This window comes from Entelurus aequoreus, linkage group LG21 (genome assembly GCF_033978785.1).
Source record: "Entelurus aequoreus isolate RoL-2023_Sb linkage group LG21, RoL_Eaeq_v1.1, whole genome shotgun sequence".
NCBI classification, from domain to species: Eukaryota; Metazoa; Chordata; class Actinopteri; order Syngnathiformes; family Syngnathidae; genus Entelurus; species Entelurus aequoreus.
Genome location: NC_084751.1, coordinates 30,788,356 through 30,811,431, shown reverse-complemented (window position 1 = coordinate 30,811,431; position 23,076 = coordinate 30,788,356). Strand labels below are relative to the sequence as shown.

General features: G+C 37.5%; 2 protein-coding genes across 4 annotated transcripts in view; both read right to left on the bottom strand.

Annotated features, from left to right (window-relative positions):
• Positions 1–8,732, bottom strand: part of dqx1 (DEAQ box RNA-dependent ATPase 1) — a 57,842-nt gene extending 49,110 nt beyond the window's left edge. Inside the window, exons 1-4 of one of the 3 annotated variants that reach the window (XM_062031392.1) lie at positions 8,592–8,732; positions 8,405–8,517; positions 6,116–6,244; positions 4,324–4,717 (exon numbers count right to left, since the gene is read on the bottom strand). In XM_062031392.1, the coding sequence (XP_061887376.1) occupies positions 4,324–4,659 (336 nt within the window). In that variant the 5' untranslated portion in view covers positions 4,660–4,717; positions 6,116–6,244; positions 8,405–8,517; positions 8,592–8,732. The remainder of the gene's footprint in view (positions 1–4,323; positions 4,718–6,115; positions 6,245–8,404; positions 8,518–8,591) is intronic. The other 2 variants (XM_062031391.1, XM_062031393.1) reach the window with 2 other exon arrangements.
• A 1,908-nt stretch (positions 8,733–10,640) lies between these two features.
• thnsl2 (threonine synthase-like 2) overlaps positions 10,641–23,076 on the bottom strand; it is a 39,545-nt gene continuing 27,109 nt past the window's right edge. The window contains 1 exon segment of the mRNA XM_062031390.1: positions 10,641–11,308. Coding sequence (XP_061887374.1) covers positions 11,083–11,308 — 226 coding nt within the window. The 3' untranslated portion in view covers positions 10,641–11,082.

The window sequence follows — 23,076 nt, the reverse complement described above, 5'->3', positions numbered from 1 at the left end:
TTCTTCTGTTATTATTTGTATTAGCTATGTCGTCCGCCAATATTACTAACTTTAATTATTTTGTAAATTTACCAATATCATTTATATAAAGATTGAACAATTTTGATCCCAGTATTGACCCTGTGGTACGCCAGAGGATATACGTTGTAGACGTGTGTTCGCCTAGCTTCACATATTGCTTCCTGTTGGTTAAGTAGCTTCTTATCCAGTTTAAGACCAACTCTTCGATGCCATATCGTTGTAATTTGATTACATTTGATTAATTAAAATATTGTGTATTATTGTGTGTTAATTGTGTCAAATGCTTTAGTTAGATCTTTAAACATTGCCACTGCAAAGTGTTTACCATCTATTGCATTGGTAATTTCCTCTGTAATTACGATTAAAGCCATCGGAGTTGAAATATTAGCTCTGTATCCATATTGGTTCTCAGCAAGTATTCTATTTTTGTTCATGAAATTGTCCAATCTGTTATTGAACAGTTTTTTAATGATGTTAGAAAATTGTGGAAGTAAAGAAACAAGTATATAATTTGTAAATTGGTGTTTGTCTCCAGTCTTAAAAATCTGTACAACTTTAGCTATTTTCATTTTGTTTGGGAATTTAACTGTCGGAAATGATAGGTTACTAATATACATTAATGGTCCTGAGATCTCTTCAATAACCTTTTGTATCGTTTCCATATCAATTACATTACAGTCAATTGAAGTCTTGGATTTGCATTTTTTCACTATTTTAACTGCCGGTATTTTCTCTTTTGTCACTTTTGTGCGGAACATTCAATTGTGATTTCTATCTATGGCATCATTGAAGTCCTCAGTTGACGCTGGGTCTGGAATCCTTTCCTCCGATTTTGGTCCAATACTTACAAAGTAATTATTGAAGCTTTCAACTACTTCCTTCATGTTGTCATTATTTACATTTCCGTCTGAGAAGTATTGGTGGTATTGATGGCATTTTTAATAATGCTACTAAGGATACCCCATGTTGCTCTCATATTGTTTTTGTTCCTGACTGTAATAATATTTTCTACATTACCAATAATAGGAGGAAGGGGAAAACAAAATATATTACCAATATAAGGAAGTAGAAACACAAATTTCCACTGGATGCCTTAAAGGCTGCTTAACAGCGCAGTTACTGAATGTCTCTGCAATCCGCCGTCCGCCAATTCCCCCAGTCGTGTGATGCACAGTTGCGGCTACACTGTGCAGCAAAGACTTTTATGAGATCTCGCGAATCCGCACATGACCACGTGAGAAGGGGAGTTGTAATGTAGTAAATGGAACCACAAACAGTTTATTCTGTCCTTCCAGAGGAGCAGTAGCAAATCAAATCGGTCCTGCCCATTCACGATACATAACGGCTGCTGAACGACAACAATGCGGAACGTCTTGAGATTTGCAACCCACAGGCGGGCAGCTGACTGGACTTGACTCATGGAAAAGATGACAGTTTTGTCTTGCAGGACAACTACTTTATTTTTATATTTGCAGCAAACATTGCAACAGGAAGGCCCAATCTTAATACACAGCCTCACTCACTACCATTAGTCCTCTCCCATTACCACTACACCCTCGAAAAGAAGCAAAAAGGAAGAGAGCTTTTTAATCTTCACTAAGAATTGGGATACCACTTGCTACGTCACTGCATAGTTTACGTTTGGGCACGTTAGCGACTACATTGTTATGTTTGCACATACGTCCCACCTAGAGTTGTACCGACACCAACATTTTGGTACCAAAATGTATATCGTTATGTATTTCAATACTTTTTAATACTTTTCAAAATAAAGGACAACACGATAAATGTCATTACTGGCTTAATTTTAACATGATATTTATGATAAAACTTATGATTAAACATGTGTTTTTTATTGCACCCAAAAAACAAGTTAAAAGTTAAAGTTAAAGTAAAGATTGTCACACACACACTAGGTGTGGTGAAATGTGTCCTCTACATTTGACCCATCCCCTTGTCCACCCCCTGGGAGGTGAGGGGAGCAGTGGGCAGCAGAGGTGAAATAAGTGGTTCTCGCCTTCTTGCCGGTCATTTTTTTCTTAATAATGAGCTTGCGGCAGCCAGCGTCATCTCACAAGATCCTCGGGTGCCGTGAATGTCAATCAAGTGACGAAAGTGACGTCATAGTGAAAATGTATAATCGCTAATTTTAGGTCAACCACTGCTTTTCGTGTCGTTCTCGCCAGTTATAGGTCCTAAGCGGCGATCAAAGTGTCCCAAATTGTCGGATTATATCCCCAGCCAACTTCTGTCCAAGTGAGATACATGATTTTTGATCCACAACATACTTAAAGAGAGCAGGGAAGCGAGAAAGCAGCAGACCACTCGATGATGTAAACATCGGCACACAGGAAGTGACCAAATAGTTTGTCTGTGTAAGGGCTTATAATAACAATATCACTACTTGGTTAATATTCCATCCATCCATCCATCCATTTTCTACCGCTTATTCCCTTCGGGGTCGCGGGGGGCGCTTCATGAAATGTAAATGGAGTATTACTGGCACTTTTTGAATGGTTATTTATCTGATTAAATTGGTGGAATAGTAGAGCTCCCATTGGCTCTGCAGTAAGCGGACGTTTATTTAATATTTAGAATGCATTAAAAAAAAAAAAAAACATTGTCGTCATGTTTTTGATAATGATTGTGAACGACAAAATTCCCCAAAAAGTGCAATTCCCCTTTAAAGTGTGATGTGTTCTCTCTTCTTTGCAGAATATTTGGTGTAAATAGCACACAAAAAATCTTCCTCTGAAACGGTGAAGAAACCATGTTTGTTTACAATGAGCTCAGAGAGAGTTTACGACATGTAGGGGTAAAGCAGCGCTTGATTTTCTCACAATAACACACCTACAGCACACTACGGGTAATCTTGCCTTAATAAAGCGTTTTTTTCCCCAGCTATAGTTCCTCATATCGGCCCGATTAGTATCGTGCATCCCTCGTTCTAATAATTTATTTGGAATGTGTTGGGACTACAAAACAACATAAAATGATGCGTTGTGTTACTTTTTTTCCTTATTGCAGGGGTGCTCATTACGTCGATCGCGAGCTACCGGTCGATCACGGAGGGTGTGTCAGTCGATCGCCAGCCAGGCATTAAAAAAATAGTCCTAAAAATGAGCCATCATAAATCTTCACTATGACGTCACTTTCGTCACTTGATTGACATTCACAGCACCCGAGGGTCTTCTGAGATGACGCTGGCTGCTGCCAGCTCATTATTAAGAAAAAATTACCGCCAGGAAGGCGAGAAACACTTTTTATTTCAACAGACTCTGGCGCCGTACCTGTCGTCAAAACTCCAAAGACCGACTGCACAGTTGCACAATAAAAGCGCTGCTTCAACCTGCCTGCACTAACAAAATAAGAGTCTCAGAAAGCTGGCGTGCACAAGCTAGCAAGCTACGGAGTTTGCCGCCAATGTATTTCTTGTAAAGTGTGCACTGTATACACAGGAGTACGGAAGCTGGACAAATAAGATGCCAAAAACCAACCACTTTCATGTGGTATTGGACAGAAAGGAGGACTTTTTTTCTCCTCCATTTGAAAATGCGGACTTTATCAGCACCACTGTCTTATTCCTATCAAAGCAAGTCATCAGAATCAGGTAATACACCAACTTATATTCTTGTCTTCATGAAAGAAAGGAATCTATATGTGTTAAACATGCTTGCATTATCTTTAAACACCTTTAACTTGTTAACAATATTAACTATATGTGTTAAACATGATTGCATTATCTTTAAACACCTTTAACTTGTTAACAATATTAACTATATGTGTTAAACATGCTTGCATTATCTTTAAACACCTTTAACTTGTTAACAATATTAACTATATGTATTAAACATTCTTGTATTATCATTAAACACCTTTAATTTATTAACAATATTAACTATATGTGTTAAACATGCTTGCATTATCATTAAACACCTTTAACTTGTTAACAAAAACATATATTTCATAAATAAGTAAATATAAATTATATATATGAATGAGGTAGATCAATTGAAAAGTAGCTCGCCTGCAGAAAAAGTGTGAGCACCCCTGCTTATTGTATCTGTGAGCTCAGGTTTACAATATAAGTGTAAACAGGCATGAGCCATTGTTGCACAAGTGGTGTAAAATAAATAATTGTGATCCAATAAATGACCTACTAACAGCAAAATTCTTACAACAAAGGGGTGGTAGGAGGATGAGATTATTAATTACAGTGTGAGTATACAGTTGAACTCCATATTATTAAAATTCTATTTATCTCCAGTTTATAGAATTGATATATTGATTTAATATATATACCTGGGTGCTTTTTCCATCTCCACTACGTGTGCTGACCAACACCATGTTGTGGTTCTCCAGGTGCTCCAGCAGATTTTGCCTGAGCGTCCATATAGGAAGCCTTTGCCTCTCCTGTAGAAGGACGTAGTAGCGTGAAGAAAAAGGCAGGCCATCATAAGGGTTCACTTCTAGGTCTCCCAGATCGTCCTCGTCTTCCCCTCCTTCACTTCCTTGGACCCCATCCATGTCCAACTCCCCAGATAAAAGGGAAGACATGGACAGAGAGTCCATTGCGGCTGAAAGTCCAGACTCAGGACAGAGAAGGGTGCCGCAGGGCTTGGCTGATGTTGATGACATCAGCACCAAATGAGGATTGGACCAGTGAGAGGGTGCTTCACAGAGGATTTTACTTTACCTGCAAAATAATGCGGGAAAAAAACAAAAAACAATGACATGTCAACGACTGACAGGATTACTGCTTAAGTTAGTCGCCGATTGGCCGTGTTGTCCTTGAATATCAAGGACCACATGATTATGTTTCTCTATTTGAGGCTGTAATAGCAAAATCTTTAGAGAATATTAAACAAAATTGTTTAAAGAAAGCTGCTTTGCCATCTGTGCTTTTAAATATGCTCATAAACAACAATAGTCAACTATTTTAAATTTTAAATTAATAAAACAGCATTGGCACGGAGCCTTCATGTTTGTTAAACAAACAATATTGTTCTCAATATTATCTTAATATAGTGGTAGTGTGATGTCATGTCATTTGTAATACAATAGGCTAATAAAACGGCAAATAAATATTTCTAAAAGAGGAAATTCACTTTTTGTTTTGACCATCATTAGCGATACTTATGACAGAAGAACACGTCTTTCCCTTTTCTGTGCGTTCTAAATAGTAAGAAATTGCGAGCAAGAAGCAGCTAACATTACAGGTGTTTTGGGATTGACCAAGTTCACTTATAAAGTCCTCTAAAAAACTTCCAACAACGGTTTATATACATACTGTAAGTATGTACAGGCACATTCATGATAACATGTAATACCTAGAGAAATTTGGTCATTTAAAAATTTAATCTGGTTTAATTACCCTTAATTATAGGAAGTAGCTTTCATACCTATGATCAATGGTCATTTAAATCAGAATCAGAATCAGAATAGTTTTATTGCCATTGTTTGAGAACGGGTTCACAAACTAGGAATTTTTCAGATCTTGTTATTGATAGCTCAGTTACAGCTCATTTTTATTATTTATTACGGCTCATTTTTATTATTTATTACCTATTATGTGTTTTATGTTGCACGATTATACCAAGAAAAATTCCTAGTTTGTGAACCCGTTCTCAATGACAATAAAATGGTAAATGGTAAATGGGTTATGTATAGCGTTTTTCTACCTTGAAGGTACTCAAAGCGCTTTGACACTATTTCCACATTCACCCATTCTCACACACATTCACACACTGATGGCGGGAGCTGCCATGCAAGGCCCTAACCACGACCCATCAGGAGCAAGGGTGAAGTGTCTTGCTCAAGGACACAACGGATGTGACTAGGTTGGTAGAAGCTGGGGATTGAACCAGGAACCCTCAAGTTGCTGGCACGGCCACTCTCCCAACTGCGCCACGCCGTCCCTAAAACTATTCTGATTCTGATTTTAATTACCATTAATTATAGGTATGAACGCTACTTCCGTCAACAACAACAGCATCATTAATCATGGCGGACTTTGTGAGAGATGATAATGGCGTACTTTGGTGAGGAAGAGGGTTAAACGTCAGAGCAGACAGGGAGCCGAGAGAGTCCGTACCGGCATGACTTGGTGCCGCACATCTGAAGCTTGTCAAGGCATGCCGGCAGAAATTGAGTGCTCCTGCTGCACTGAGTGGCACACAGTGTTACACCAGAGGAAATCTGGTGACGACACTACTCCAAGAGACTGCATCAAAACAAATAAATAATTGTTTGTGACAACAAACCCTGCAACTGCAGTGGTAGAAACCTTTTTCCACCTAACCAAAATCAATTATAAAAGACACACCAGGCCAGCTGGACCAGACAGAAAACTGTCCATCGAGTAAGTCACCATGACATTGATCCTGATAAATGTAGCACATAGTTCTTCAGCTGTATGCATAGTCGCGCTAGCTGTGTAATTTGGTTGTCTGTTCATTAACTGCTATGATAGCCACCTCTTGCTAGCAGTTGTTCACTATTTAGAACGCACAGAAAAAGGAAAGCCGTGTGTTGTTTTTATAAGCATTTGGTTCTCTTACTGTACTAAACCGCAATGTAGCCATTAAACCCCTATAGAATCAAATTCTTTAGTGACAGCTGTCATGTTCCCACATCACTTAAACCTTCGGCTCTCACTCTAATACTAAAATAAACCTGGTTCGGATCCCAACTACTTGTAACCCAGTGGTAAAATTTGATCGGGCTTGTGAATATTTAGACTACTGCAATTAGAGACCATCATTTCCTAAAGTGAATGGATATTTGTTAAAAAGAAACTGATTCATTAGATATACATTATTTCTAATAAGAAAAAGTGGTAACACTTTAGTAGGGGGAACACATATTCACCATTAATTAGTTGCTTATTAACATGCAAATTAGTAACATATTGGCTCTTAATTAGTCATTATTAAGTACTTATTAATGCCTTTTTCGGCATGGCCTTATTATATAACCAGTTAGCCATTAACTAAGAGTCTTCCCTCAATAACCTCAGAATTATTGCTTATTAGTAACCGTAACTCTAACCCTAACCCTTATATGTACCCCTAGTGTCCAAATAACTCTAAATTAAGTCTTTGTTACTTTAATAAGCAGCTAATTAATGGTGAATATGTTCCCCATACTAAAGTGTTACCGAAAAAGTGCTTCAGTTTTCGTACGATTCAGTCTCACAGACCTTTTTAAGAACAGATTACAAATGGAAGCCTAGGTGCGGAGGTCACCACGGTGTATGTGGGTGTTGAAAGGGTGTTTTTGTTTTGCTTTGTTGTTTGTCTATATGGTGCCATCGTATGTGTGCAACATGTATTATTCTATGCTCATGTTTTTGTTTTTAGTTGTTGTGTGTAACTGTATGTAGAAATAGCGCCGCTCAAGTGGCAGCTGGTTGCATCAGCTCTGTGCTCTTAATGTCTTATGTCCTTTGTGTTCTAAGATGTTTCCCTATTGTTTTTATTTGGGGTTTTTTAACCTATTTTTTTTGTGGACTTTTGTATCATCACTGCAACCACATATTTTCCCCATTGTGGGGTGAATAATGTCTACCCTATCCTTCAAGCAGCACTGTAGTCTCATTATTGAGACTTCTTCCTGCCAGTAAGCCTGACTCCCTCCTTCCAGTGTAGAAAACCATAAAAAAATAAAAATAATAAGAAATTGTTTGACCAAAATAAAGTCAAGTACAAGGCAATAATTGTATTATATTATGGATATTGTTAAATTGTTCACAAACAAGTTTGATAAAAACACAACTATATTGTTTTACCTAAATCATTTTTTGTCCTGTGTTTTATTCTGATTATAATCGTGACAAACAAATTGAAGACACATTCATTCAACGTTCTTGGAAAGGTATCAGTATTGCTATCAACAATACTGTCTCTTCTATATATTTGGTATCGGATCGACACCGACATTTGCAGTATAGTCCACCCCTAGTTACTACAACAATAAAGGCCAAGCAAGGAAGTCCGAAATGGTGACGTCATCATTTATACGAGCAAACAATACTGGGCGATAATCAGTGTGCAGTTCAGTTGACAACAACAAACATATATTTTTTAAACATGATCAGCTTGTAAACTCATTTAACCTTTCTCTTTAACAACTACTTCACAATCTACTTTAGGAGAAAATCTTCACGTAGGAAAATCCTCATTAGTTTATCTATCTATTTGAATTAGAACAGCTGTGGCCAACTTAATTGTATCGAAAAGAAAAATACCAAAATATAAACGTCTCTGGCCTTTGTCCTAAAAACTAATGACTGCCTATTCGTTAACTGCTACACCCCGAGAGCAAAATGTCCTTATGGGTCACATTTTAAACAACATTTAGTTCAAGTAAAAGGCATGTTTACCATATCGCTCGAGGTGTGGAAGTCCAATCTGCGTCCATGCGAGCTCCAACGCCGTCACTTGTTTTTGAACAATTGGCCACTCTCTCGCTTAGCCACAGCAGCCAGAGAAAAAGCTAGGTAAGGTGAAAAAGACCGACAGCTCTTCACAGTCACTTTCCTATTAATCTTCCCCGAGCTTGGTTCTTACCTGACAGCTGACAATAAAGCAGTGACAGCAAAGCGGTTAGATGTTGACTGGTTGGCTCTACATTGCGAGCGCCATGTTGGCTGTCAATGGTGTCAAATCCTGGGTTGCATTCATGGGTACTCGGAAAAAGCAAGACGGACGTTGTTATTTTTCTTCTTCTTCTTTTTTGTTTTAATGGAGGTTAGCAACCTTACCGCCACCTTCTGATATGGAGTGTGGACCGAGATGGAACCCTCTATATCAGGGTGTATATATATATATATATATATATATATATATATATATATATATATATATATATATATATATATATATATATATATATATATATATATATATATATATATATATATATATATATATATATATATATATATATACACATATATATACACTACCGTTCAAAAGTTTGGGGTCCCCCAAACAATTTTGTGGAATAGCCTTCATTTCTAAGAACAAGAATAGACTGTCGAGTTTCAGATGAAAGTTCTCTTTTTCTGGCCATTTTGAGCGTTTAATTGACCCCACAAATGTGATGCTCCAGAAACTCAATCTGCTCAAAGGAAGGTCAGTTTTGTAGCTTCTGTAACGAGCTAAACTGTTTTTAGATGTGTGAACATGATTGCACAAGGGGTTTCTAATCATCAATTAGCCTTCTGAGCCAATGCGCAAACACATTGTACCATTAGAACACTGGAGTGATAGTTTCTGGAAATGGGCCTCTATACACCTATGTAAATATTGCACCAAAAACCAGACATTTGCAGCTAGAATAGTCATTTACCACATTAGCAATGTATAGAGTGTATTTCTTTAAAGTTAAGACTAGTTTAAAGTTATCTTCATTGAAAAGTACAGTGCTTTTCCTTAAAAAATAAGGACATTTCAATGTGACCCCAAACTTTTGAACGGTAGTGTATATATATATATATATATATATATATATATATATATATATATATATATATATATATATATATATATATATATATATATATATATATATATTAGATATATATAGCGCACTTTCCGCGTGCGCAATGATGTCACGTTATCGATGAGAAAATGCATTTTTAGACAATATGATTTGCCTGAGCGGCTAGGAGACACCGTGAGTAGCAAACGGTACAAAGTGGATAAGAAAAGACAGAAGAAAAAAATATATATATATATATAGTTTTTTTTTTTAAACTTGGGACTTTCCGCGGGCCTGATTTTGGACGCTGGCGGGCCGGATCCGGCCCGCGGGCCGTAGTTTGGGGACATCTGATTTATACTGTAAATATTGACATTTTCAATTAAATGTGTTTTTTTCTTAAATATATATCATTGCATATTTTATCACGTCTAAATGCAGATAAACATTTTTACAAATGTTGCATATAGTATACAAATGTTTAATGCATAGTGATAATAATTCAGAAATAAAATGAATGATTATTAAAGATATTCGGTAAGAAAAAAAATACTGTAATTTATTAAAAATATTTAATTTACAAAACATTCTATTGAAATGATCTGTTTACTGTTTATTATATATTAAATCATACATTTACAAAATAATACTTGTATAACTGTATGTATTGTAAAACATTATTTTTGTGTATGTTCCAAGACTGCCTTTTTATTTTCAGCATTTTGCAGTTCTTACTGACTGGGCAAGGTTAGTGTTTCTACCAGGTTGGATTTGTGAAGGATTTTCATCCGTCAGTTTGTCAGTTCAGAGAGCCAATTACAATCCTAAATCAGTCCTATGTGCATGTACAGTACTTTGAATAGTGCCTCGCACAGGTTCAAGTGAGACGGGCCACAAAACTTGAGGTTGCAGCTCCCCTATACACACAAATGGTACTACACTATTATGACAATACATGTAGTCACTACCACAAAGTACATCATTTAGTTTTTTCTCTCCTGCTTCACTTTGCTTCATTTGCATGAGTGCTGTTGGTCTGGGAGGAAAGTCAATAAATCAATGCATTTTAATGAGTCACAAAGTAAATTTAATGAATGTATCAATGCAACTTTATTTTTAGTCATTATTCACATTTTTTCGTATACATTTTGGTTAACATTCACATTACTATGGCTTATGACTTTCTAGAAGTTCTATTTTGACATTAACGATATTCGATTATTTTGTGGTGATTGGCATTATTGTTCCAAAACGAAAATGTATTCAAGGTAGCGAGCGAATAAGATATTCTTTTATTTGAATAGGGACGATACAGTTCAACATAGTTTTAAAACAATGGATGCAACTGAGGCTAGCTTGCTAACTCTTCCGATTAAGTCTCTAAGTCCTGTTCATCCCGTACAACGGGGGTGTCCAAGTGTGGCCATATTTGATTTTTTATTATTATCTTTATTGTCATATTGTAAAAATGAAATTCATTAATAATGACATGTATTATTTGATAGAGCACTAATAACTATAACAAAAAAACAATGTGGATTTCGCATCACTAGTTTGGACACCGCTACAGTCACATCAGTTGTAATAAGTCAGTCCGCTATCTCGGGCTGACCTCACGGACTGTATTGTCTCTCTCAGTTTCTGCTCCCAGTCTTTGCTCCAGTTCAAGCTGCGTTCCAGGTTTTGGTATCGCGAGGTTAACTTGTCCAAAGCTCTGATAGCCTCAGGTAGGTCATAGGTCAACCCAGCTCTCTGTACAGCTGCCTGAAACTTGGCTGGGGATGCTGTGGCGATGTAACACCTGAAACAGATGGGGATTTATTTTGGCCTTAGAAATAGTTTAAACATGGTAACGTTTCATTTGACTTCAAAAAGATTTGCTTGAAAAAATACAAAACCCAAAATCAGTGAAGTTGGCACGTTGTCCATCCATCCATTTTCTACCGCTTATCCCTTTTGGGGTCGCGGGGGGTGCTGGAGCCTATCTCAGCTACAATCGGGCGGAAGGCGGGGTACACCCTGGACAAGTCGCCACCTCATCGCAGGGCCAACACAGATAGACAGACAACATTCACACTCACATTCACACACTAGTTGTGTAAATCATAAATAAAAAAAGAATACCATGATTTGCAAATCCTTTTCAACTTATATTCAATTGAATGGACTGCAAAGACAAGATACTTAACGTTCGAACTGGAAAACGTTATTTTTTGCAAATATTATCGCAGGCATTTGGAATTTGATGCTTGCAACATGTTTCAAAAAAGCTAGCACAAGTGGTAAAAAAGACTGAGAAAGTTGAGGAGTGCGCATCAAACACTTATTTGGAACATCCCACAGGTGAACAGGCTAACTGGGAACAGGTGGGTGCCATGATTGGGTCTAAAAGTAGCTTCCATGAAATGCTCAGTCATTCACAAAGGATGGGGCGAGGGTCACCACTTTGTGAACAAATGGGATTTTACCATCTACGGTCCGTAATATCATAAAAAAAATTCAGAGAATCTGGAGAAATCCCTGCATGGCTGGAAACCAACATTGAATGTCAGTGACCTTCGATCCCTCAGGCGGTACTGCATCAAAAAGCGACATGAGTGTGTAAAGGATATCACCACATGGGCTCAGGAACACTTAAAAAAAACACTGTCAGTAACTACAGTTTGTCGCTACATCTGTAAGTGCAAGTTAAAACTCTACTATGCAAAGCGAAAGCCATTCATCAACAACTCCCAGAAACGCAGCCGGCTTCGCTGGGCCTGAGCTCATCTAAGATGGACTGTTGCAAAGTGGAAAAATGTTCTGTGGTCTGACGAGTCCACATTTCAAATTGTTTTTGGAAATTGTGGACGACGTGTCCTCCGGCCCAAAGAGGAAAAGAACCATCCGGATTCTTATAGGCGCAAAGTTGAAAAGCCAGCATCTGTGATGGTATGGGGGTGTATTAGTGCCCAAGACATGGGTAACTTACACATCTGTGAAGGCGCCATTAATGCTGAAAGGTACATACAGGTTTTGGAGCAACATATGTTGCCATCCAAGCAACGTTATCATGGACGCACGCCCCTGCTTATTTCAGCAAGACAATGCCAAGCCACGTGTATCAACAGCGTGGCTTCATAGTAAAAGAGTGCGGGTACTAGACTGGCCAGCCTGTAGTCCAGACCTGTCTCCCATTGAAAATGTGTGGCGCATTATGAAGCCTAAAATACCACAACGGAGACCCCGGACTGTTGAACAACTTAAACTGTACATCAAGCAAGAATGGGAAAGAATTCCACCTGAAAAGTTAAAAAAATTGGTCTCCTCAGTTCCCAAACTTTCACTGAGAGTTGTTAAAAGGAAAGGCCATGTAACACAGTGGTAAAAATGCCCCTGTGCCAACTTTTTTGCAATGTGTTGCTGCCATTAAATTCTAAGTTAATGATTATTTGCAAAAAAAACAAAAAACAAGTTTCTCAGTTCGAACATTAAGTATCTTGTCTTTGCAGTCTATTCAATTGAATATAAGTTAAAAAGGATTTGCAAATCATTGTTTTCTGTTTTTATTTACGATTTACACAACGTGCCAACTTCACTAGTTTTGGGTTTTGTATATAAGTACTTATATAATTAAAATATAAACTACAGTGGTACTTTGGTTTTCGTACGCCCAACTTTTCAAATGATTCGGTTTCGCCCAAGTTTTCGTATACATTACCAAATGACCAAACATTGCGCCTAACAAACTAGTCAGGTTGCCAGCGTATTATTCCACAGAATGGCGTATCAAAAAAAAGATTCCCACACGTTGGTGACTCAGTCGGTGTACTTTTTTGTTATTGACACTTGATAGATGAATCCACAGATTAATTGGATTTAAAGCTTCGGTTTTCTCACGATTTAGTCTTAGCCGAACATTTTAGGATGGATTACTAACAAAAACCGAAGTACCACTGTACATAAAACAATCATAAAGGGAAGCAATAGACGTTGAAGATACTGTACATTTTAGTATTAATCCGATACCAAGCAACAAAAGGGCCAATATTGCTGATACCGACACGGATACTGGTACTTTTTGCTTGAACATTTTAAATTGTTGACTAGGATCATAACCAATGTTCCCTCTAATTTTCCCTGTGTCTGAAAAATTGCACAAACTCCTTGAGAATTCAGTGGACCACATGTGAGCAACATCAGACGTGCACAATGTCGCCACACCAGCAGCACACCTGTCCCAAAGCTGACATCATAACAAGTTGAATGTTTTATTATAATAATGAAATAACAGCAGTCATTTCCATTATAATATTTTCTATTACATGATTTGGCTAAATGACAGTGAAAATAAAAAACTCTTGTTTTTCATTAAATGTATGTTGAATGTCCAGGAGGGGGTCCTGTGTGGAAGAATTTGAGATATGTACCCCTTTCAGAGATCACATTTTGTTCAACCTAAAAACATTCACATTTTGCACAATGAGATGTGTGCTGTAGCACAAGCATGGATACAGTGTAAAATGTTTTGTCTACAAAATATATCATTGCAGATTTTTTTTTATTAGCATTTATGTAATCTAGGAACAGTATTTCTCGATTAATATCTAAAAATCAACATTCTTAATTAATGACACTAGAATAAACACAAATGTACACAAACTGCTCGCCATCATGGACAATCCTGCCCACCCACTCCACCTGACAATTAAGGGACAGCGGAGCTCATACTCCAACAGGCTCCTTCAACTTCCTTCCCGCACTGTGCGATTCAAGAACTCCTTCATTCCACACTCCATCCAGCTGTATAATCACTCGCCATACAGCAATAGATAACATCTGCATATTACCTGACACCTGACATGTTAGCTACTTCTCTTTGTTTTTAATGTCTATTTTCTATTTCCTGCTGGATCTACTCTCTATTTTATGCTGCTGCTGTCACATATACTGTATATACTGTAATATTGTACATGGTCATTGGTATATATGTTATAGACATAATATAATATATCTGTATATATATTATTCTGTACACATATTATGTATATATTTGTATATATGTTAGATATGTTATGTTATGAGGGCGGCGTGGCGAAGTTGGTAGAGTGGCCGTGCCAGCAATCGGAAGGTTGCTGGTTACTGGGGTTCAATCCCCACCTTCTACCTTCCTAGTCAAGTCCGTTGTGTCCTTGGGCAAGACACTTCACCTTTGCTCCTGATGGCTGCTGGTTAGCGCCTTGCATGGCAGCTCCCGCCATCAGTGTGTGAATGTGTGTGTGAATGGATGAATGTGGAAATACTGTCAAAGCGCTTTGAGTACCTTGAAGGTAGAAAAGCGCTATACAAGTATAACCCATTTATTCATATTTATTTATAGATTTTTTATCGCTATATTAGTCTATTTATACCTGCATTGTCCTTTCCATCCTTACACTTTCCATCATTGTAACTGAACTACTGTGTTGAACAATTTCCCTTGTGGATCATTAAAGTTTGTCTAAGTCTAAGTCTAATTGGGGAGTGTGGGTGTACAGTGCTCCTTCATTTTGCCAAAATATTTAGCATGCATTGAACTCTGCTGCTGTAAGATAACCTGCAACACAGGGGCGGGGTTAAGGGGGAGGAGTATATTTATAGCTAGATTTCACTGAAATTTAAGTATTTATATATATATATATATATATATATATATATATATATATATATATATATATATATATATATATATATATATATATATATATATATAATATATTATATGTATATATATATATTATATATTATATGTATATATATATATATATATATATATATTATATGTATATAATATATATATATATATATATATATATATATATATATATATATATATATATATATATATATATATATATATATAAATAAAATAAATACTTGACTTTCAGTGAATTCTAGCTATATATATATATATATATATATATATATATATATATATATATATATATATATATATATATATATATATATATATATATATATATATATATATATATATATATATATATATATATATATATATATATATGTATGTATTTTGTTATATATATATATATATAAATAAAATAAATACTTGAATTTTAGTGTTCATTTATTTACACATATACTCACATAACACTCCTCTCTACTCATTGTTGTATTTGAAAGTGCAATGCTTTGCAGCCAGTAGCACAGCCTCTGAAGGAGCGTAGGTATGGGCAGTGTAATATTCTGGGTTGGAGTCAATAACCAGGCGAGGTGACGAAGTTACGTCTCTTTACTTCATACTTCAGTACCTACTCCCACACTTGCATTAAAGATGTGCTATTTGGATTTACACTGTATGAACAAAAATTTGAAAAGGAATTTTACCTTTGCAACCTCATTATACTATTGGCTAAGTTTTATATTCATAAATGTAACTTTCTCAATACCAGACCAGTTTTTTGTGCCTTTAAAAAATATTTAGAACTTTACATTAAAACACTTTCTACCTCTAACAACCAAAAAGCTGTGAAAACGATGATGCTGTGTTCCAGATTTAAGTTATTTACTGAAATTGAGTGAGCCTATGGCTTTGCACTTTGTTTATTATATATATATATATATTTGTATTCTATTTTAGTTACTTTGAATTTACAACCCCCTGGCGATGCTTTGTACTGTTTTTGTACAGTTTTTGTATTTACTTTGATTATTATTTTCAACTGTTTTGTAAATGTTGAAATGTTTATGAAAGGTTTATAAAAATAAAAATTTTTTTTTTAAAAAAGACACTCCCACACTTGCCGTCAGGGTGCGCAATACAACGTAAACCGTTGGCCAACCAAAAAGTAACCACAGAACACTAGTGTTCTGTGGTTACTTTTTGGTTGGCCAAGCAGACCTGACGACAGGCTGTCCTCACTCAGGTCCGCACGGACCTGGAGGGGGCGTGCCTTAAGTCCGGCTGGAAATCGGGAGAAATTCGGGAGAATGGTTGTCCCGGGAGATTTTTGGGTGAGGCACTGAAATTCGGGAGTCTCCCGAAAAATTCGGGAGGGTTGGCAAGTATGGCAATAACTGCAATGTGGCCCTCAACGAAAACGAGTGTGACACCCCTGATAGAAGACAATACAACATAATACAATACAATTATTATACAATTATTCTTTTGTGTTACAATAAACTTCTTTTTCTTAGGTTCCGTCTTGTCGATCCCGACCTTGGATGATATCATGCACCAGTCTTCTCCACTCTGCTCTTTCCACCACTCTATCTCTTAGCTCAGCTGGTGTCATTCCTGTTGTTTTTGTAATTCCTTCCATCCACCTTTGCCCTGGTCTTCCTTTTCGACGTTTCCCCTCACATTTTCCAAGCATGATGTTTTTATTTAAGTTGTTGTTTCTTCTCATGATATGGCCAAAGTAACCTAGCTGTTGTTTAATGATCCTTTCTAATAATGAAATGCTTAGTTTAACTTTCTCTAGCACTTCTTTAATTGAGATTTGTTTTGTCCACAGAATTTCTAAGATTGTGCGCCAACACCATATCTCAAAAGCAAGTATTTTCGTGGGTCTTGTTTTTTCAGTGTCCAACTTTCACATCCATAAGTTGCTATTGGGAATATTAAAGTCTCTATCATTTTGATCTTGGTGCCTAGAAGAATGTGGTTGCTGTTTAATTAGTGATGCTCTGGCCATTGCTCTGGCCGTTGTTAATCTTCTTTTGATTTCCTTTGAACACCCACCGTCTTCATATATTTCACTGCCTAGGAAGCAGAACGACAGCACTACTTCTACAAACCCCGTTTCCATATGAGTTGGGAAATTGTGTTAGATGTAAATATAAACGGAATACAATGATTTGCAAATCATTTTCAACCCATATTCAGTTGAATATGCTACAAAGACAACATATTTGATGTTCAAACTGATAAACATTTATTTTTTTTGCAAATAATCATTAACTTTAGAATTTGATGCCAGCAACACGTGACAAAGACGTTGGGAAAGGTGGCAATAAATACTGATAAAGTTGAGGAATGCTCATCAAACACTTATTTGGAACATCCCACAGGTGAACAGGCAAATTGGGAACAGGTGGGTGCCATGATTGGGTATAAAAGTAGATTCCATGAAATGCTCAGTCATTCACAAACAAGGATGGGGCGAGGGTCACCACTTTGTCAACAAATGCGTGAGCAAATTGTTGAACAGTTTAAGAAAAACCTTTCTCAACCAGCTATTGCAAGGAATTTAGGGATTTCACCATCTACGGTCTGTAATATCATCAAAGGGTTCAGAGAATCTGGAGAAATCACTGCACGTAAGCAGCTAAGCCCGTGACCTTCGATCCCTCAGGCTGTACTGCATCAACAAGCGACATCAGTGTGTAAAGGATATCACCACATGGGCTCAGGAGCACTTCAGAAACCCACTGTCAGTAACTACAGTTGGTCGCTACATCTGTAAGTGCAAGTTAAAACTCTCCTATGCAAGGCGAAAACCGTTTATCAACAACACCCAGAAACGACGTCGGCTTCGCTGGGCCTGAGCTCATCTAAGATGGACTGATACAAAGTGGAAAAGTGTTCTGTGGTCTGACGAGTCCACATTTCAAATTGTTTTTGGAAACTGTGGACGTCGTGTCCTCCGGACCAAAGAGGAAAAGAACCATCCGGATTGTTATAGGCGCAAAGTTGAAAAGCCAGCATCTGTGATGGTATGGGGGTGTATTAGTGCCCAAGACAAGGGTAACTTACACATCTGTGAAGGCACCATTAACGCTGTTTGTACGTTTTCAATAAACTACTTGAGCAAAATAAAGCCAACAGTGCAAAATAACTAAACAAATGCAAACACTACTATTGGCTGTCATTGAAATTCTTTTTGCCTCCAAAGCGTTCCTTTATTAAAGTACTCATTCCTGGAACAATGTAATATTTTAATACAACAGTAACAATTAAACAATATAAACAAAAGCAATTCTGAAAATTTAAATTGAGGAAAACTTAAAAATATTGATCTCATCAAGCTAGTATCAATCCGTCAGTAATACTACCCTTTAGGGTTGTACGGTATACCAATATTAGTATAGGACCACGATACTAATTAATCCTATTCGGTACTATACCACCTCTAAAAAGTACCAGTCCCCAACCACCCGCCCCCCCGGTCGCCGTCACATCGTGACATTGCTGGTTTTACAAGCAGACGAGCATGTTCAGCGGCGCACAATCACGGAGTACTTACAAGCAGACACAGTGTGTAGACAGAAAAGGGAGAACAGACGCATTTTGACTTAAAAACTAACGATAAAAGTGAAGTTATAACACTGAAACGCCCTCAGGACGAGGTGCTTTAAGACATGGTTGGCTAGCTAGCGGCTAAAGTCTATCCGCAGTCTGCAGTGTTGTAGCTACTTCTAAATCACTAATACTTGCCTCCACGGCGACAAATAAAGTAAGTTTCTTACAAGTATCATCCCTGCAGGACGAGGAATAGCTAAACTTGCTTCACTACACACCGTAGCTCACCGGCGTCACAATATAAACAAACGCCACGGGTGGATCTACACCTAATATCCACTGTAATGATACCAAGTACAGGCACGTATCTAGTTGATACTATGATTACATCGATTTTAGCGTCACAAAATCTTCTTTCGTTTTTAAAAAAAATGCATATTATGTTTATAAACTCAGGAAATATGTCCCTGGACACATGAGGACTTTGAATATGACCAATGTATGATCATGTAACTACTTGGTATCGGATTGATACCTACATTTGTGGTATCATCCAAAACTAATGTAAAGTATCCAAACAACAGAAGAATAAGAGATTATTACATTTTAACAGAAGTGTAGATTGAACAAATTAAAGGCCTACTGAAATGAATTTTTTTTTTTAAATGGGGATAGCAGATCTATTCTATGTGTCATACTTGATCATTTCGCGATATTGCCATATTTTTGCTGAAAGGATTTAGTATAGAACAACGACGATAAAGATCGCAACTTTTGGTATCTGATAAAAAAAGGCTTGCCCCTACCGGAAGTAGCGTGACGTAGTCAGTTGAACATATACGCAAAGTTCCCTATTGTTTACAATGATGGCCGCATGAAGTGAGAGAGATTCGGACCGAGAAAGCGACAATTTCCCCATTAATTTGAGCGAGGATGAAAGATTTGTGGATGAGTAAAGTGCAAGTGAAGGACTAGTGGGGAGTTGAAGCTATTCAGATAGGGAAGATGCTGTGAGAGCCGGGGGTGACCTGATATTCAGCTGGGAATGACTACAACAGTAAATAAACACAAGACATATATATACTCTATTAGCCACAACACAACCAGGCTTATATTTAATATGCCACAAATTAATCCTGCATAAAAACACCTACGTGTTTGTTATGCTAGCTCCTAGCTCCTCTGCTAGCTCCTAGCTCCATAGAACGCGCCAATACAATTCAAACACCTGATCAACACACACAATCACTCAGCCCAAAAGACCGTTCACCTAACCCAAGGTTCATAAAGCTTATATATTTTTAAAAAGTTACGTACGTGACGCGCACATACCGTCAAGCTATCAAATGTTTAGCAGCCAAGGCTGCATACTCACAGTACCTGGTATTCAGCTGGGAATGACTAAAACAGTAAATAAACACAAGACATATATTTACTCTATTAGCCACAACACAACCAGGCTTATATTTAATATGACACAAATTAATCCTGCATAAAAACACCTACGTCTTTGTTATGCTAACTCCTAGCTCCTATGCTAGCTCCTAGCTCCATAGAACACGCCAATACAATTCAAACACCTGATCAACACACACGATCACTCAGCCCAAAAGACCGTTCACCTAACCCAAGGTTCATAAGGCTTATATATTTTAAAAAAGTTACGTACATACGCAAAAAAAAAGTTGCGCACATACGGTCAAGCGATCAAATGTTTAGAAGCCAAAGCTGCATACTCACGGTAGCACGTCTGCGTCTTTGTCATCCAAATCAAAGTAATCCTGGTAAGAGTCTGTGTTGTCCCAGTTCTCTACAGGCGTCTGTGTATCGAAGTCAAAAGTCCTCCTGGTTAGAGTCTCTGTTATCCGAGTTCTTCCATCTTGACTGCATCTTTCGGGAATGTAAACAAAGACGCGCCGGCTGTGTACTGTTGTTGCTGACTTCGTTCGAAAAATACGTCCGTTTCGCACCGACAACTTTCTTCTTTGCTTGCTCAGCTTCTTTCTCCATAATGCAATGAACATAATTGCAACAGATTCACGAACACAGATGTCCAGAATACTGTGGAATTATGAAATGAAAACAGAGCTTTTTTGTATTGTATTCAATGGGGAAGGCATACCTCTGTTCCCCGGGCTACGTCACGCGCATACGTCATCCTCAGAGGCGTTTCGAACCGGAAGTTTAGCGGCAAATTTAAAATGTCACTTTATAAGTTAACCCGGCCGTATTGGCATGTGTTATAATGTTAAGATTTCATCATTGATATATAAACTATCAGACTGCGTGGTCGGTAGTAGTGGGTTTCAGTAGGCCTTTAAAAGAGAAAGTAAGCAGATATTTACAGTAAATGAACAAGTAGATTAACAATTAATTTTGTTCCACTTGTCCTTAATAATTTTGACAAAATAATAGAATGGAAAAAGACACAATATGTTACTTCATACGTCAGCAGCTAAATTTGGAGCCCTTGTTTGCTTACTTACTACTAAAAGACAAGTTGTCTTGTCTGCATTTTGCCACATACAGTTGTGGACCGTCACATATATATATATATATATATATATATATATATATATATATATATATATATATATATATATATATATATATATATATATATATATATATATATATATATATATATATATATAGCTAGAATTCACTGAAAGTAAAGTATTTATATATATATATATATATATATATATATATATATATATATATATATATATATATATATATATATATATGAAATACTTGAGTTGGTGAATTCTAGCTGTAAATATACTCTCCTCTTAACCACGCCCCTAACCACGCCCCCGCCCAACCAGGCCCCCCACCCCCGACCAAGCCCCCCCCCCACCTCCCGATATTGGAGGTCTCAAGGTTGGCAAGTATGCTTGTATGTTCACTATTTTATTTAAGGACAAACTTGCAATAAGAAATATATGTTTAAAGGCCTACTGAAACCCACTACTACCGACCACGCAGTCTGATAGTTTATATATCAATGATGAAATCTTAACATTGCAACACATGCCAATACGGCCGGGTTAACTTATAAAGTGACATTTAAAACTTCCCGGGAAATATCCGGCTGAAACGTCGCGGTATGATGACGTATGCGCGTGACGAAGTCAGAGTAACGGAAGTTATGGTACCCGTAGAATCCTATACAAAAAGCTCTGTTTTCATTTCATAATTCCACAGTATTCTGGACATCTTTTGCAATTTGTTTAATGAACAATGAAGGCTGCAAAGAAGACAGTTGTAGGTGGGATCGGTGTATTAGCAGCGGACTACAGCAACACAACCAGGAGGACTTTGTTGGAGCGCTAGCCGCGCTAGCCGCGCTAGCCGCGCTAGCCGCGCTAGCCGCGCTAGCCGCGCTAGCCGCCGACCTCACCTTGACTTCCTACGTCTCCGGGCCGCCAAACGCATCGGGTGAAGTCCTTCGTCCTTCTGCCGATCGCTGGAACGCAGGTGAGCACGGGTGTTGATGAGTAGATGAGGGCTGGCTGGCGTAGGTGGAGAGCTAATGTTTTTAGCATAGCTCTGTGAGGTCCCGTTGTTAAGTTGCTAAGTTAGCTTCAATGGCGTCGTTAGCACAGCATTGTTAACCTTCGCCAGCCTGGAAAGCATTAACCGTGTATTTACATGTCCACGGTTTAATAGTATTGTTGATTTTCTATCTATCCTTCCAGTCAGGGGTTTATTTTTTTGTTTCTATATGCAGTTAAAGCATGATGCTATCACGTTAGCTCGTAGCTAAAGCATTTCGCCGATGTATTGTCGTGGAGATAAAAGGCACTGAATGTCCATTTCGCGTTCTCGACTCTCATTTTCAAGAGGATATAGTATCCGAGGTGGTTTAAAATACAAATCCGTGATCCACAATAAAAAAAGGAGAGTGTGGAATCCAATGAGCCAGCTTGTACCTAAGTTACGGTCAGAGCGAAAAAAGATACGTCCATCACTGTCTCTCAAGTCCTTCACTGTAACGTTCCTCATCTACGAATCTTTCATCCTCGCTCAAATTAATGGGGTAATCATCACTTTCTCGGTCCGAATCTCTCTCGCTCCATTGTAAACAATGGGGAATTGTGAGGAATACTAGCTCCTGTGACGTCACGCTACTTCCGGTACAGGCAAGGCTTTTTTTTTATCAGCAAGCAAAAGTTGCGAACTTTATCGTCGATTTTCTCTACTAAATCCTTTCAGCAAAAATATGGCAATATCGCGAAATGATCAAGTATGACACATAGAATGGATCTGCTATTCCCGTTTAAATTTTAAAAAATCATTTCAGTAGGCCTTTAATGTACCGTAAGATATATTTTTAA